The sequence below is a fragment of the Cutaneotrichosporon oleaginosum genome (genome assembly GCF_008065305.1).
Source record: "Cutaneotrichosporon oleaginosum strain ATCC 20508 chromosome Unknown ATCC20508_contig04, whole genome shotgun sequence".
Classification (NCBI taxonomy): Eukaryota; Fungi; Basidiomycota; class Tremellomycetes; order Trichosporonales; family Trichosporonaceae; genus Cutaneotrichosporon; species Cutaneotrichosporon oleaginosum.
In genome coordinates this window covers 944747-959514 of record NW_027072173.1, presented here as the reverse complement: position 1 = coordinate 959514, position 14768 = coordinate 944747, and the positions used below count along the sequence as shown (strand labels likewise).

The 14768-nt window shown below is 61.3% G+C and overlaps 6 protein-coding genes across 6 annotated transcripts; 2 read left to right on the top strand and 4 right to left on the bottom strand.

Annotated features, from left to right (window-relative positions):
- Positions 1 to 586: 586 nt before the first annotated feature.
- Positions 587 to 2323, bottom strand: COLE_04837 (uncharacterized protein; the record flags this gene model as incomplete). Its single annotated transcript, XM_018420727.2, has 5 exons — positions 587 to 1183; positions 1217 to 1633; positions 1680 to 1789; positions 1821 to 1884; positions 1949 to 2323. 5 exons carry the CDS (start codon positions 2321 to 2323, stop codon positions 587 to 589), a joined length of 1563 nt encoding a protein of 520 aa, XP_018280853.2.
- Positions 2324 to 2508: 185 nt separating this feature from the next.
- Positions 2509 to 3370, top strand: COLE_04836 (mitochondrial 54S ribosomal protein bL27m; the record flags this gene model as incomplete). The annotated part of the gene is made up of 3 exons (XM_018422420.2): positions 2509 to 2599; positions 2677 to 2778; positions 3018 to 3370. The coding sequence occupies 3 exons, from the start codon at positions 2509 to 2511 to the stop codon at positions 3368 to 3370; spliced, it is 546 nt and encodes a 181-aa protein (XP_018280854.1).
- A 449-nt stretch (positions 3371 to 3819) lies between these two features.
- COLE_04835 (uncharacterized protein) lies at positions 3820 to 5115 on the bottom strand (the record flags this gene model as incomplete). Its single annotated transcript, XM_018419697.2, has 1 exon — positions 3820 to 5115. The coding sequence occupies one exon, from the start codon at positions 5113 to 5115 to the stop codon at positions 3820 to 3822; it is 1296 nt and encodes a 431-aa protein (XP_018280855.1).
- Positions 5116 to 8571: 3456 nt separating this feature from the next.
- Positions 8572 to 11106, top strand: COLE_04834 (uncharacterized protein; the record flags this gene model as incomplete). The annotated part of the gene is made up of 7 exons (XM_018425730.2): positions 8572 to 8597; positions 8686 to 8860; positions 8894 to 9077; positions 9113 to 9325; positions 9362 to 9458; positions 9495 to 10595; positions 10632 to 11106. 7 exons carry the CDS (start codon positions 8572 to 8574, stop codon positions 11104 to 11106), a joined length of 2271 nt encoding a protein of 756 aa, XP_018280856.1.
- Positions 11107 to 11610: 504 nt separating this feature from the next.
- COLE_04833 (uncharacterized protein) lies at positions 11611 to 12801 on the bottom strand (the record flags this gene model as incomplete). The annotated part of the gene is made up of 1 exon (XM_018425209.1): positions 11611 to 12801. One exon carries the CDS (start codon positions 12799 to 12801, stop codon positions 11611 to 11613), a length of 1191 nt encoding a protein of 396 aa, XP_018280857.1.
- A 1510-nt stretch (positions 12802 to 14311) lies between these two features.
- On the bottom strand, positions 14312 to 14560 carry COLE_04832 (uncharacterized protein; the record flags this gene model as incomplete). Its single annotated transcript, XM_018422421.2, has 1 exon — positions 14312 to 14560. One exon carries the CDS (start codon positions 14558 to 14560, stop codon positions 14312 to 14314), a length of 249 nt encoding a protein of 82 aa, XP_018280858.1.
- Between the last annotated feature and the right edge of the window lie 208 nt (positions 14561 to 14768).

Below are 14768 nucleotides of genomic sequence, written 5' to 3'. Positions count from 1 at the left end.
ACTGCGAACTAATGTACTCACAAGTCGACCGTTGGTGGAGGTAGGGCTCTGAGTGAGAGGGGGCAGGCTCTGTGGGTGGTGTGCTAGCTGCCGCTCCGAGCATACGATGTCGGTTTATATCCTCTCGAGACGTAGGGGCAACGGCTGCTTCAATGATCTCGGAGCGGCTCGTATCGTCCGCGCCTTCGCATCGTAGCTGGTACTAATGGATCACTGCGGATCCCAAAGGTAGCCGGACCGGCTCCCGTGTCACGTCTACTTCACAACATCGCTTCTGGTGTCTACACATCGCCCGGTTTCCTTTCACTGACAGAACATGACCTCAAGGCGCGACAGTGCGAGTGTTTGGGGGTTGAGAGCCACTCCCCTCACTGGGGCGCCAGAAACTCCAGCCGGGCGCTGCCCCCGCATCAAGCAATAACAATACATCTCTAGTTTACAACCGACAGCGCATCAATCTTCTCCGAAGCCGAAGCCCGGCGCTTCCGTCGCCGTTCACCCATCTCCTCAGCTTCCGCTCCATCACGCTCGGTTCCGCCCGCACAGCGAGTTTCGCCGTTTCACTTCCCCTCTTGCCGTCTTGCGCCTACGTCCGCCAGACGAGGAAGTATCCCGGCGTGGTGATCTGGCTCCACCGCGCCAGCTCGACGACCCGCTGCCCCTTCTCGTGATACCGCTGAACTTCGTATACGCGGTTCATGCTCCCCACCTGCTCAACGACGGGCATGCACGCCGCGACGTCTGCGAGCTGCTCCCTGCTGGGTCGCGCGCTCTCGGGAGCATTGGCATGGAAGATGCGTAGCCGGCTATGCTCGAACCCGCTACACTTTAGGGCAGAGGGGGAGGCGAGGCACACGTATAGTTCTTCGAGCAGGGGTGCTGCGGCGAGGATGGCGCGCAGCTCTTCCGCATCGATCAGGAGGTCGAGAAGAGCGAGGCGAGTGAGCGAGGCGAAGTCGACTCGGGATTGCAGAGCGAGCAGGGCAGAGCGCGAGAGCACACGCTGTCGTCGTTCGCCGACTGCGGCGGCTGTCAAGTTCAGTTCTAGTGCGCGCAGGGGCATGCGGCGGAAGAGGGGCATGTCTTCCGCCACTAGCTCCGCTTGCTTCGGCGGGGCGGGGAATGAGAGGCTGAACGTCGAGAGCGACGGCAGTGGAGGTGCTTCTGTGAGGTCCACCAGATCCTGGGGTCAGCACTGATCCACATAAGAAATCACGGAATGGGGAGCGGCGTCGAGCACGAGCTCCTCCAGCCCCCTCGCCTCTTCGAGGACGGCATACACGCCTGCCCGCGTCACCTTAGTATGCCCCACGAGCTGCAAGCGTTTCAGCTGCCCAAGGTATGGCGCGAGTTCGTGCAGAAGCGCGTCGTTGATGAAGTTGAAACTTCGGCAGATGAGAGCGAGGCCCCACAGCCCGCCGTTGGTCCTTCTGTCCAGCTCCTTCGCGATAGCTGGGAGGACTGAGCGGAACGTCGGATCTGGCATCATGATCCGAAGATGCCGCAGGGCAGGCATGTGGCCGAGCAAGGAGGGGTCGAAGAGTCGCGTGCTGTGTCCAGAAATCTCTAGATGCTCCAAACAGGGTAGACGGGTTATTACTTCAAAGAGGTCCGTGGAAAGTGAGCGGTCGCGCTGGCGATCAGCAAGTGCGGCGAGCTGCCTGCAAAAGCTATCTCACCGTCCACACCAGTCGTGAGAGGTTGCGCATACGCCTCAGCGCTTCCAGGATCATGTTTCCGAGCAAGGAGCGGGACTCGCCCTGCAAGTCTAGTGGGAAGAATCGGATGTCTGCGTAAGCTCTCCTCGGCTCTTGTCTCACCAAGCGACGCGACACTCTCACAGAGCTCGGGATGCTCGCTCAGCGTCTCAAAGAGGCGGAGAAGCTGGTGTCAGCTCCGTACTGGATCCCCGTTAAGTCCGCCATTCCCAGAACGTAAGCCAACTCACCTTGCGCTTCGGAGCATCTTCCCATGGCCGCACCCAGATATCCCGATACAGCCTCCGGCGACAGACCCGCGCCCACTCTCGGCACACCCGCGCGCCCACCGCCAGATCGCGGGGATGCGAGAGGTGGGCGAGCACCTCGGGCACCAGGTCGGGGTAGGTAAAGAGACCAGCGAGGGGGGATATCTCGTGTGCGTCAGGCAGAGGGAGCGTGAGGTGGGCTGCGCTGGGCGGCGGCGATGGCGGGTGGAGGGGCGCCGACGGCCCGCGCTGGTGCCAGTGCGCGGCGCGCTCGAAGATCCTGTCGAGGCCCAGAGGACGGGGCTGGGCATGATACTCCGGCAGCGCGTCCGAGTAGGATCTGTGCTCGTCATCCATCGCAATGGCTGGGCTCAATGGGGCAAAGAGTGGCGAGAAATCGGCGTGAAGCTCGAGTCCGGACCGGTGCACCTCCACCGGCAGGGGCCACGTGGAAATACTCCCGCCACGACCAAAAGATCCGAACTCCTCCTGCTCGCTGTTCACGAAATCGAGCTCGCCATCGCAAAGTCATCTACGACACTATGCTCGGCCCCCTCCTTACGCGCGCTTCCGCGCTGGCGCGCACGGCACTCGGCGCCGACCTCCGCCAGGAGCTGTTCGCGGGTCCTTCTGGTGCGTGTGGGCGCTGCCCCTCCGTTTCCGAAGTTGGAGGGACAAGAGATGGAGAATCCGGGGCGCGCTGACGGCAGGTCTCCAGACGCAGATCCGTACGGCCACGAAGCGCGGCGGTGGTTCGTCGCGTAACGGTCGTGACTCGAGCGGCAAGCGGTTGGGTGTCAAGAAGTTTACGAGTGAGTGACAGGAGCGGAAGGCAAGTGGAGGGAGTAAATGCGCCGTGGCACCGGGAGAAGGGCTTTTTGCGCAGGAAGAGAGCTTTTCCGTCACGAAGAGGACCTCGAGCTCGGTCTCAGCTGCTTTCTCAGCAGCGCCCGAGCAGAAACGGGACTTCGCGCCGAGCAGAGACAGTCTCTGCACCTTCCTTCCCGAGCCACCCTCCCTCCTCATTCAACCGACAGCCGACTAACCCCAGACGAGTACGTCCTCCCCGGCCAGATCCTCGTCCGCCAGCGCGGACAGGGCATCAGGCCCGGCCAGCACGTGGGCATCGGCAAGGACCACACCCTGTACGCCCTCGAGCCGGGGTACATCAAGTTCTACACGTCGAGTCTGCCGTACCCGCACCGCGCGGCGGATCCGGTCGCGCAGGCGGCCAAGGACGCGGCGCGCCCCAAGGTCAACAAGCCGCGCGGCGTCAAGCAGTTCATCGGGATCGTGCGCGCCAAGGAGGAGGCGCTGCCGCGCGACGAGCGGGCGTTGGGCCGCGACAGGCGGTTCTGGGGGTGGCCGAAGGAGGTGAAGGGCGAGGCGGAGCCCATGCTCTAGCCTGTATATACAACTCATGCACTACACTGGATCACTTGGGGTTGCTGTTTCTGCATGTCGTCTGCAGATGGTCTTCCGGTCAACTTCTGTCTTGTGAGCAAAGGCATCGGCTCCGAGCTGAGCTGCCGTCTCGTCAACCCCCCACGCTTCCGTCATACTAATCTCGATGCATCTATGAAAGCCGTGTACGCGCCAGGCGCTGTCTAATCTGGCCGGGCTAGTAGCCGCGGAGGTTGCGGTGGTGCTTTATCTTGACCGCATCGGGCTGCGACGACTGCGGCGCCTGGTCTTCCCAAATAGGGTCGACGTCGGGGCCGTCGAGGTCACCTGCTCCGTCCCATCCCCAGCACCAGACTGATGTCAGCATGATTCGAAGTCATAGCGGGAGCGCCACTCAACGCCGCCCTTGAGCCCCTGTCGGCTCGCTGAACATGCACTTGCGCCGCACTCTACTCACCTGACTTCGGGCCCGGCTTGAAGTCCAATTCGAGGTCCTCCTCCGGCGTGAACAGCCGGTCGTGCGGGCCGTACCAGCTGCGGTCCTGGGGGTCGGAGCGCGGGTCGTCCGGCATGCCCCCGAGACGCTTGTACCCGCGGATAGCTGTGAGGTTTCGGCGCTCGGGGTGGATGATGTCGTACACCTTCTTGTCGTACGCAAGCTTGACGCGGGGCACCATGATGATGCGTCCGTACCCCATAGCCCAGTAGTCGTTGCAGATGAGCGAGCACTCGGACGCCGAGCACTCGTTCTCCGTGAGCTTGGCCATGCGGAACTTGACGGGGAACGTCTCGTAGAACGGGGCGGGGTCCAGCACAGCGACACCGTTCCAGCAGCTCTGGACTTGCAGGGGCAGATGGCGCTGGAAGCGTTGGCTGCTCTCGGCGTGGTGGAACACCTGTTCAAAGGGGGCATTCTCAAGCGCCGTGCCGTTCAGGTCGCGCGCGACCCAGTTGTCGTAGAAGACCGGCGAGCCGATGTCGTCGTGGTACATGTAGTCTGCGGCGCAGGTAATGCCAGCGTTCTGGCGGCGGCTCTGCCAGATGAGCTCGAGCAGGTCGTCGACGCAGGGTAGAATGTCGTTCATGAATACAATCGAGTCGTAGTAGTCGCCCTGGTCGCGCAGCTCGTGCAGCGGCACCATGGCTGAGTTACGCACTTCGGCGAGATACTCGATACGGTGGTTGAACTGACCACGAGTACGTGCCGACGAGCGGATGATAACGCGCATCCCGACGGAACGGCACAGGGCGTCAAACAGCCGGAGGAGCGCCTTGGTCTGGTCCTTGGATCCGTTCTCGTAGATTGACACCATGACGTTGTGGTAGCCCAAGATACTGGCCGTCTTGAACAGCGTGCTGAACAGGTCTGGGATAACGTCGAACGATTCGTACAGGTTGATAGCGAAGAAGTACTTGTGGTTGTCGGGGCCTTGGAGAGACATGAGATTGCGCGTCAGGACGTCGCGCCGGCTGAAGCGCGTGTCCGCGAGGTGCAACTGCTCGCGGTCTCTACTGGACGCTCCGCCGCCGAAGAGCCCGGAAAGGCCACCCGAGGAGCGCCAGCCAGTCTTGTGACCGATCAGCGGCTCGTATCGCTCCTTGGCCTGGTCGACGTAGAGTTTCTGAGGGTTGCGCGTGCACTCGCGGGTGTGCTTCGCTGAAATGGTGCCCAACAACTTGAGAATGCGGAGACGCTGGTCCATGTTCGGCAGCGATGTGATCTTGCCGACGCGGTTGCCAGTCATGGCGTTGGGGTATAGCCCACCGCCGCTACCCTGCCATGGTGGTGGTGCAGGCTTTAAGAGAAACGCGAGCGAAAGACAAACAGCGTAGATGGAGCGCGCCGAGAGACCAAATTCGCGGGGGTCAGTACCTCGCCGGCGCGCCAGTCGGGGGACTCACCTCTCCTCTTCTCAAAAGAGACGCGACGAGCAGGCCGACAAGTACACCGATAAGGAGGGAGCCGGCGCTCGGCGCGCGCTTCCACAGCGTCGAGGACGTGAGGGGGCGCATTGCGCGGTAGGCGAGGATTCCTGGTCGGAACGCGCGAGGGGACGAGACGGGTGCGAGGGGGGAGGGGAGGTGGTCGACGAGTTGACGAGGATGACCAAGTGCGTTGGAAGAGCAAACCGGGATGGAGAGAGTAGTGAATGGAGTGGTTGCCACGATGAGCCGCAACTCTGAGCGAGAGCGTTCTGCGCCAGCTGCCGCCGCCGAGTTACGTTCCTTGATCCGTCAATCCAAATGGCCCTGAATACAACCTGAAGGCCTGAGGGGTTGGGCGGGCGCGGCGGGACGGGACCTAATTCGGTCTAATCACCCCCACCTGGCCTGCTACAAAAAAGTTGGAGACGGCGTGCCTGACATTCGGCGGCAACCTGAACGCTCAGACGAGGTCACTGAGGTCCCAGTGACCCGCCCTAACACTTGCTCGACTGGCGACGGTCGACCTCGGCGCTCTGGCCCTCACGAGGCCTGCAGAAACCCATACAGACAAACATGTTCTAACAGCTACACATGCCAAGGCAGACGGAGTGCTAAACCGCGGCACTACTCCTTCAACTCTTCTGGGTCGCCGATACCGTTCGCGCTGGTGTCAGGCGGTGCGGCGTGGAAATGGACTCACTTGATAGCGAAGATGCCCTCGGCCTCTGGCAAACATGGACTGTCCACGATTCGGCAGACACGCGACGAGCCGCGTCCCTTTCGCAGCGATAGACGCGTTGTAGACGCGTGGGCCATGATATTGCCGCCACTTAGGATCAGCACAGCTCGAGAATTCAAGGAGGCTGCAACTCACATGGGCTTCTTAGCGTCGGCTTGGGCAAACTGGCCGCCGTCCACCTGCGCCACAACCTGGTTTGTGACCACAACAGCAACGCCGAACTGTGGTTAGCTCATCTTCAACCATAGGTCTCACCTCGTCAGCCAGGCGCATAAGCGTTCGCAAGAACTTGGCAAGGTGCATCTGTCGTGCGCTCAGCTCGCCACGTCCAGAGAAGTCGGTGCGGTACAGTGACGTGCACGAATCGACAATCAGAAGAGAGAAGCTGTTGTCAGCATGCTTTCTCGGGCCGCAAGCTCACCGAGACTCTGCCATCATCGCACTCGCCTGGACCAGCAGCTGCATCTGGTGGTCGGAATTGTACGCTCGCGCGTAGGCGATGTTGTCCAGCACCTCCTCGCCATTGAGGCCATAGCGCTCAGCAACAGCGAGCATGCGCACGGGACGGAAGGTCCCTTCAGTGTCAATATATAGGCACTTGCCTTCTCCGCCACCCATGGATACGGGGAGCTGCTGTCAGCTGCTTGCAGGAGAAGGTAACCCACTTGGCAAGTGACGGCAAGCGTGTGGCAGATCTGCGACTTGCCAGTACGAAACTCGCCTGAGATTAGCATATATTGCCGTCGCGCCGTCTGGGCAGGGTAGACGCACCGAATAGTTCAGTGATGGCGCCCGTCTCAATGCCGCCTGAATGTTAGCTGAGTAGACAGCTTCAAGCTTACCGCCAAGGATGGTGTCGAGACCCACAGAGCCCGTGGTGATGTGCACAAGCTCTGAGCGACGGTGGTGAATCTCCGTGGCCGTTGTGAACCCCATTGGCACGAGCTTACATGCTGCCGTCAGCGCCACCCGACCTTCCTCGAACCTTCAGCGAGGATCTTGTCGGCCTTCGCCTCGGAGATGCCTTTGATGGTGCACAGTTGCTTTTTAGGTGTAAAAGCGACCGCTTCGATGGTATGCAACCCCGCCTCGGAGAGCTTGGCGCAGTCCTGTGTCGAGATGCCATACTCCTGTTTGTCAGCACGAGACATGGGGACGCGACGCACAGCAAGCTTGGCCACGACCATAGGGCCGAGGATCTCGAACTCGTCCTCCTCGCCCTCCTGTGCGGCGAATGGGTCCTGCTCCGGGTTCATTGTTGATGAGTGATGTGTGGAAAGTTGGTGGCGAGTGTAGAGTGAGATGAACGGGCGGCGATTTGTTTTGAAGATGGACAGTCGCGTCCGAGCGCTTGCCTTGGACCGAGTTGACGTGTGCAGCACTCAGGCACCATATTCAAGTTGACCGGACTGCGCGAGGCGATTTGCCTCCGCCACAGCCCGTGCCTGTGCTCACGCCATTAGGGTTGCAGGGACATTAGGGAGCTGTTGTAAGCGAAATCCTAATAGCAAGTCTTGGCGACCGCCTCTCAGTTCCGCGTCCTCACGGCCTTCCGATTGAACGCGGACATCACTTCTTGCACCGCCGACAGGAATAGCGTGAAGAGCGCTGAATGGAGGATGGCGGAGGGGGAGGCGGAGGCGGAGAGCTGGCAGTGCCCACACAAGCCGAAGCCTGCAACTCGGCCTGGTCAGTGACTTCTCATGTGTTGATTAGCAGCAGTCCGGTTTGAACTGCAGACCGTGTACCTAAGACGAAATGAATAGCTGAGGAGTGCAGACTGTGACATTGGAGTACAGCAATACATCAGAGCTAGCAGCAGGAGATTCGGGCTAAAGCATGTCGACAGCAATACAGAGCGTACCGTGAGCACCGAGTCCGTTGGAGGAGGTGATGTCGGAGGACATGAAGGGTGATGATGAATGGTCACGGCACGAGCGACTCTCACACAACCCACACTCCCCACCCCCCCACCATCAAACCGTAACTGCGCCGACCAAACCCTGCGAGTTGCCTGCCGGCCACCCCCGTTCCATCCATTCCCCTCCTCATCCGGCTCATCCCCTCCTCCCTCCATCCAGCCCGCACGCTTGTTCTCATCACTTCCAGCACCCACATCTCCCCTTTGTCTCTCGATCTCTCACCGTCCATCCAACTCATCCCCCCGTTCCACTCTCCACTTTCGGCGCCATATCCTGCCAGCCGCCCGTGGTTACGTAGCCGCCCATATCAGTTCCCGGCGGCCCGATCAATCTGGGGAGAGGAATCTCACATTCTTAGTCTTGTCTCTCGAGTCCAGCTGGCCTCAGGTCCATGGTCCACTCAGCCTTCGTCCGGATCCGCCCTCAACCTGCTAGCTCGTTTAGTCGATCCCCGCAACTAGTCTCCTCATCTCATCTCTCACTCATCCCGACGCGTTGCTCCTCCTCACCGACACTACAACAGTCCTGACGCGACTCCGTACAGCTATTCAGCTAGTCGACGCTTGACAGGCCCCTTACGACATCCTCGCCCTTCTTCCTCCAACTAGCGCAAGATGAGGCCAAAGGTTCTCGAGATCGCGTATGTCTTTCACCTCATTCACACTTTCCAGCTCCTCATCCATAGTCTCCCGGCGCCCACCCCTTCCGCACGCCGCGCTAATGAACAGCTGGCACGAAACGCAGGCCATTTACTCATGCGACTTCCAGCCGTTGCCTGTAAGCCAGCTTAAGCGCCTCCTTCCTTCGACTATCGAAGAGGAGGATCGCGTTGAGAAGGCCCCCACAGCAGCTCCCGCGCGGTCATACCGCTTCGCGACATGCGGTGGTGACTTCAAAGTCCGCGTAAGTAACGCTTCCTAGCAATGCTGATGGAAGCTCTGGATGATCCATCCTAACATTCCAACGGTCAATGCGGCCGCGCACGCCGCTCTCACCGGGCAAGAGGTTGCACCTCACCCCCCGCGCGTCGAGTACCTCGCTACGTTGTCCAAGCACACAGCAGCTGTCAACGTTGTACGCTTCTCACCTAATGGGCAGATGCTCGCTTCGGCCTCCGACGGTGCGTCCTTCCTCCGCTCAAACACTAACCTGTAGACGGAAACGTCATCCTCTGGGTGCCGTCTGACCGGCCCACGACCACATTCGGCGAGACGCCCGAAGAGACGCCTGACAAGGAGCACTGGCGGCCGCAGAAGATGCTCCAGGTCACTAACAAGCACGTCATGGACCTCTCATGGTCGCCAGATGGCGAGTTTTTCATCGCTGGATCGACAGACAACACGGCGACTATATGGAAGGCTTCCACCGGTAAGGTCTTGTCTGGACGTCATGCTGACGGACAAGGGGAATGCGTTTTTGCGCTCCGCGAGCACGCGCACATTGTCCAGGGAGTCAACTGGGACCCGCTGAATGAGTACATTGCAACGCAGAGCAGCGACCGGTAAGCCAAGCCCACGCCGAGAGAGCTGACACTGAGCGCCGTGCATGTCAACACGTTTGCGTTCCGCAATGGCGTGGCGGACGTTCACCCTGTCTCGCGCCCGTCGCGCATGGAGATCCGTCACTCGAGGACGCCCTCGATTCCAGGGCTGTCGCGCCCACCACTAGCGCGGCGAGGATCAGCGACTTCTGAGGCCGGATCTGTCGTGACCACGGCTTCTGAAATGACTGAGCAGCCTTCCGCTTCAGCCTTGGTAACAGGAAGCCAGCCCCAGCCTCCCCCTACCCCCAGCTCAATCTCTGTGCCCTCCACGCCCAACACAAGTGTGATGAACCCTCCTCCGCCGGGGTCTGGACACAAGGGCACAAGCTCACGTCGCTCATCCTTCTCTTCGCAGGCTCCAGGCTCGCCGGCGCTTAGCATATCAGCTCTCGGTCGCGGGCGCTCCCCTTCGCCGATACCCCCACTGCCAGCCATGCGTGCCCCTGCCCCGGCTATCCAATCGATAAGCCAGCGCCTCTACGGTGATGAGAGTGTGACCCGTTTCTTCCGCCGATTGTCTTTCTCGCCAGACGGTAGCCTGCTTCTCACACCGGCCGGGTTGATTGAGGACCAGATCTACAAGGGATCACCGCTGCTGGTGGCGCGCAGCCTGTCGCACGATGGCTCAGGATCCGAGAGCCTTTCGGCTCCCTCGCCTGCTCCACGACCGCGAGCCACCGATTCGGGCAAACCCACGGTGTACATCTATTCGCGCGCCAATCTCGCGCGCAACCCAATCGCCCACCTCCCTGGCCACAAGACTGCGGCCGTGTGTATCCGCTTCTCGCCTATCTTCTACGATTTGAGGACAACAGGTACCAGTTCTACCCCGAACGAGCCCAAGCACATCACCCTCGATGCATCCAACCCATCGCCCGTCCACGTATCCCTGTCGATGCCTCCACCGCCACCTCCGCACAAGGAGGGCGAGGACAAGGGCAAGGATAAACCGTTGGGCAGCATCTTCGCCTTGCCCTATCGCCTCCTGTACGCTGTGGCGTGTCAGGACGCTGTGTTATTGTACGACACACAACAGGCCGGGCCGGTCGCCATCTTCCGCGGCCTTCACTACGCGGGCTTCACGGATATTGCCTGGTGAGTCTAGCCCGAGTTCGACTCGCTGACGCCTAGGTCCCCTGACGGGCAAGCCATGATGCTCTCGAGTGCCGATGGTTACTGCTCGATAGTGGTCTTCGACCTCGGTGAACTGGGCACAGTCCACCCAACTCAACAACACCACCGGCAGCTCGCAGCGATCGCACAGGCGCACGGTGGGAGCACTTCGGCTGCAGCAACGCCAGTTCCTCACTCGCCCTCTTTGTCGACGATGCGTGCTAGCCCCGCTCCGCCCCGCAGCGAACGCGAGTCGTCAGTGGCTTCAAGCGCGGCCGTTCCCCCGCCTTTGTTCTCGCAACAGCGCGCACCTTCATCCGCAAGCAGTGTGGACCAGCCGCTGCCCACGCCTAGTGAGGACGAGATGCTCGCTGCGGTACGCCGGCCATCTGCGGCCGGCTCTGCGACTGACGACGCCAAGCGGGGTGCCGAGGATGCGGGCGCGCCCAGGAAGAAGCGGCGTGTCATGCTCCAGCATCTCGGCTCGGACTAGTGGGAGGGGCGCTTGAGTGGTGGCATACGAGTCAGACGAGCGACGCATATGCATGGAAGTACTATGTCATTTGGGCTCCTACTCGCGCGCACATGACGTTGCTGTATGCGGATGCTGGGAAAGGCAATGGGAATGGGAATGGGAATTCAACGCGGCACTCATGACGCGCAGCGCGACGTCGACGTATTGTCGGTCTTGTGTTGAGACACAGTCGAGCATGTGATGTCACCATCCTTACCACCGCGCTCGAGCACGACATCGAGGCACTCAGCACCGCCGCCAAAAGCGGCATGCCGACTTTACGACACCCGGCGGTGTCGTCAACAGGTACGCGTAACATGCCTCTTCCGCCTGCCCCAATTCATCAAGGTAATGTCGTGACTGAACCAGCCACTCTGGCATCTATGCTCGCAGCCGGATACTCTCCACATACCTCTCCACATCCAACCAAATATCCATAACACCATGCCATGCTATCTATACAATGATACAAAAGTCCCAGATCTAAATCCAGCGCTGCCTGCGCTCCTCCCCCTCGATCCCAGCCTCTATGCCGCCAATATACTGCCCGTACTCTGCATACGCATCGGGGGGCACGGAGAGATGGCGGCTCTCGTCGGCGCTGAGCCCGCCGCGCACGGTCGTCTGCACGTCGGGCGCGGCATCGTAGAAGCTGCCGCGCGAAAAGTCGGTCTCGAGCCCGGCGCCTGCGATGCCGAGGCCGGCGGGCGCGCCGTCGCGCGTGCCCCCGATGCCCCACGCGCCTTGGGCGGCGGCGGCGTACGCGTGCGACGAGTCCGACGTCGCGGGCGACTGGTCGGAGAGCGGCGAGGGGCGGGAGGGCCGGTGCCGGCTCGAGAGGGGGGAGGAGGCATTCGCGGCCGCTTGGTCGGCGGCGGCGGCGCGCAGCGCGCCGCGCGAGTTGCGCGCCCTCTCGTTCGGCGGGGAGGGGGGGGACGACGAGGAAGAGGGAGAGGACGAGGAGGAAGGAGACGGCGGAGACGGCGGGAGCGCGGGCACCGACTTGCGCGGGATAGACTTGGCCCGCGTCACCGGCGCCGAGGTGTACTGCGACATCGACGAGCGGCTGTATCGCGACTGCGCTTGTGCTTGTGCCTGCGCCTGCGCCTGCGCCTGCGCCGCCACCGCAGGCTCGAGCACGCCGAGGAGCGCAGGCTCGTACCCCTGCGCCTGCACGTAGTCGGGCGCGGCCTCGTACCCGTACCCCCTGTCGGTGTTGAACGGGTCATACTCCTTCGCCCGGGAATATGTGCGCGGCGGGGCGGGGAAGGGCACCGAGGCGTCGAAGCTCTTCTCGGTCGGCGAGGGCGTCTTGAGCAGCGTCCCGCTGTAGATCGACGACGAGGCAGAGTACTGGCTCCGAGCTTTTGCATGCGCCATCATCTGCTTGTGCCGCCGGCGGATGTATGCGCGGCGCGCGGCTTCGCGGTTCTCTCTCCGGTGCCGGATGTACCACCACACGAAAGCCATGACCGCCAGTCCCGCGGCGATGCCGCCGACAAGGCCGCCGACAATCGGGCCCACGTTCACCTTGCTCTGCGTCGCCGCTTCAGTGGGCACGTATGGCGCCGGCATCGTGCTCAGCACCGTCACGATCGTGTCTCTGCCCTGCCGGACGACGGTGGGCGCCGGCGTCGGCGCCGGCGCCGGCGCGGGGTGTGGCTGGGGGGCCATGGCGAGCTAGGCGGGGAAATGGGGACTGAGAGGAATGGGGAAGAAGAAGCTGCCGTCAGAATGAGAATAAGAACAAGAAGAAAAGGCCTGGGCGGGTGTCGGGCGCCGGGGCGGTCAGGCAGATAACCTGCGACGCAGCATGATGGCATGGCGCCGAGGACAGTGCGTGTGGTCAAGAGCCCCGTTCTTGCGGCGGAAGCGATTCGGCTGCGAGATACCTGTTCACAGGCCACAGGATCTCCAGGATCACCAGGATTCACGATCCTGGGCATGCTCGGCGACGCACGGATGCGCGGCGCCACCGCTCGGCGCCACGGCGCGCGGCGTGACACGCGGCCGATCGTCGGCTTCCCGCCCCTGAGCGCCACGCTCATTTGCACGCGCACTCACCTGGTAGTGGTGGCCTTGGCTTGAGGGAAGGTAATTTGAGGTTTCAAGGATCCGGGAGGAGAGGTGATGAAGCGGAGCGTGCTGGGCTTGGCTTGGGCTTGGCGATGATGAGCCTGCGTTTGCGCTTGCGTTGCGCTTGCGCAATTTGCGTCGTTGTTGTTATTGACGAGCGAGGTTATGCTTGAGCAAGAGGCCGTCGTCAAGTGGAACGACCAAGGTTGGTGTGGGAAAGGGGCGGTGTCGACAATGTGCCTGTTCCGGCGAGCTACTCTACTGTCGAGTCGTGGTTGCTGACGACGTTTCCAGAGCGACGCGGGGGGCTGGGAGTAGAAGGCAGGCAAGGCGAGATGGGCCGACAGGGGACCGAAGAAACGAAGAAACGGAAAGGAGGGTGAGTGCGCGGGGTGCGGGGCGCGGGGCGTGGAGCGCGGGGCGCAGGTCGATGAGCGTGGAGCGTGGATCCAGCAAAGAGCGAAGAGTGAGGAGAAGTGCGCAGGGGGGCGTGGTGGTGGCGTGCAAGGGCGATGATGGTGTTCGGAAAAGAAACGAGGAGGAGAGGAAGAGGATGATGTCGAGTTGAGCTTTGATGATGATGGGAGTGCGATGGTCGCCGCAGTTGTTGAAGAAGAGCGGGACGGGGGTGGCGGAGCGGAAGTCTCGAGCTGCCAGGGAAGGGAGTGACGAGAAGGTTGATCTGATGAGCTCGCGGAAGGGGAGGTATGCGAGAGATGGATGTTTTGTCGGCGTTGAGTGATTATCTAGTCGATGAGAGCAGTGAGCAGAGCGGAGTGAGCAGAGAGCATAAAGAGAGAGACGATGATGAATGCATCGAGCGGGCCACGAGCAGATGATGATGATGAGCAGGCCACTGTCCAGCTATGTCCAGGAAAAGCAGCTTGATGATCGTCTGGATACTGTTTTGGGTTTCACCTTACGCTTAATCAGGGCCTCCCGCGCGGCAGGCAGCCCGCACCCGCTGTCCTTCTGTCTTTCTTTTTTCTCTCTCTCTCTCTCTCTTCTTTTACTCTCTGCCTCTCCCGCTCTCATCTCTCCTGCAGCGCGCACTCTTGACCAACATTGCCGTGCCGGGCACAGGCACCGGGACTCGTTGTCAAGTTCCTCATAGAATTTGCACGCAGGGAGCCTCCCGCACCGCACCCGGCTTGATCGTCCCGGTCCAAGACCAGGTACTGTAGGCAGGTCGACGCGCCCAGTGTGGCGGAGAGCATGACACTCCCGCGCGGTAAAGGGATGCAAGCCACGCCGCATAATTAGGAGACGACGATAGCCAGTAACCAGTAGCCAGTAGCCAGTAGCCAGCTGGCCAGCTGGCCAGGAAGAGAGGGTGTACAAAAGTTTTGGAATGCATTCCGCCACAAGACCTGTTTTGTCCTGTTGGCTTGGATAATCTAGCTTTGAAGCGTTCTGAAGCAATTCATTCAAAATGAGGGTTAATAAGGGGAGGCTGAGGATGACGAGGAAATCGGCATTACTCTACTCCAAGTATAACCAGTCGCACACGTGTTTGTTAATCCCCACCAACTCTGCAACTCTTGTCGCCGGCCACACTGAATCTT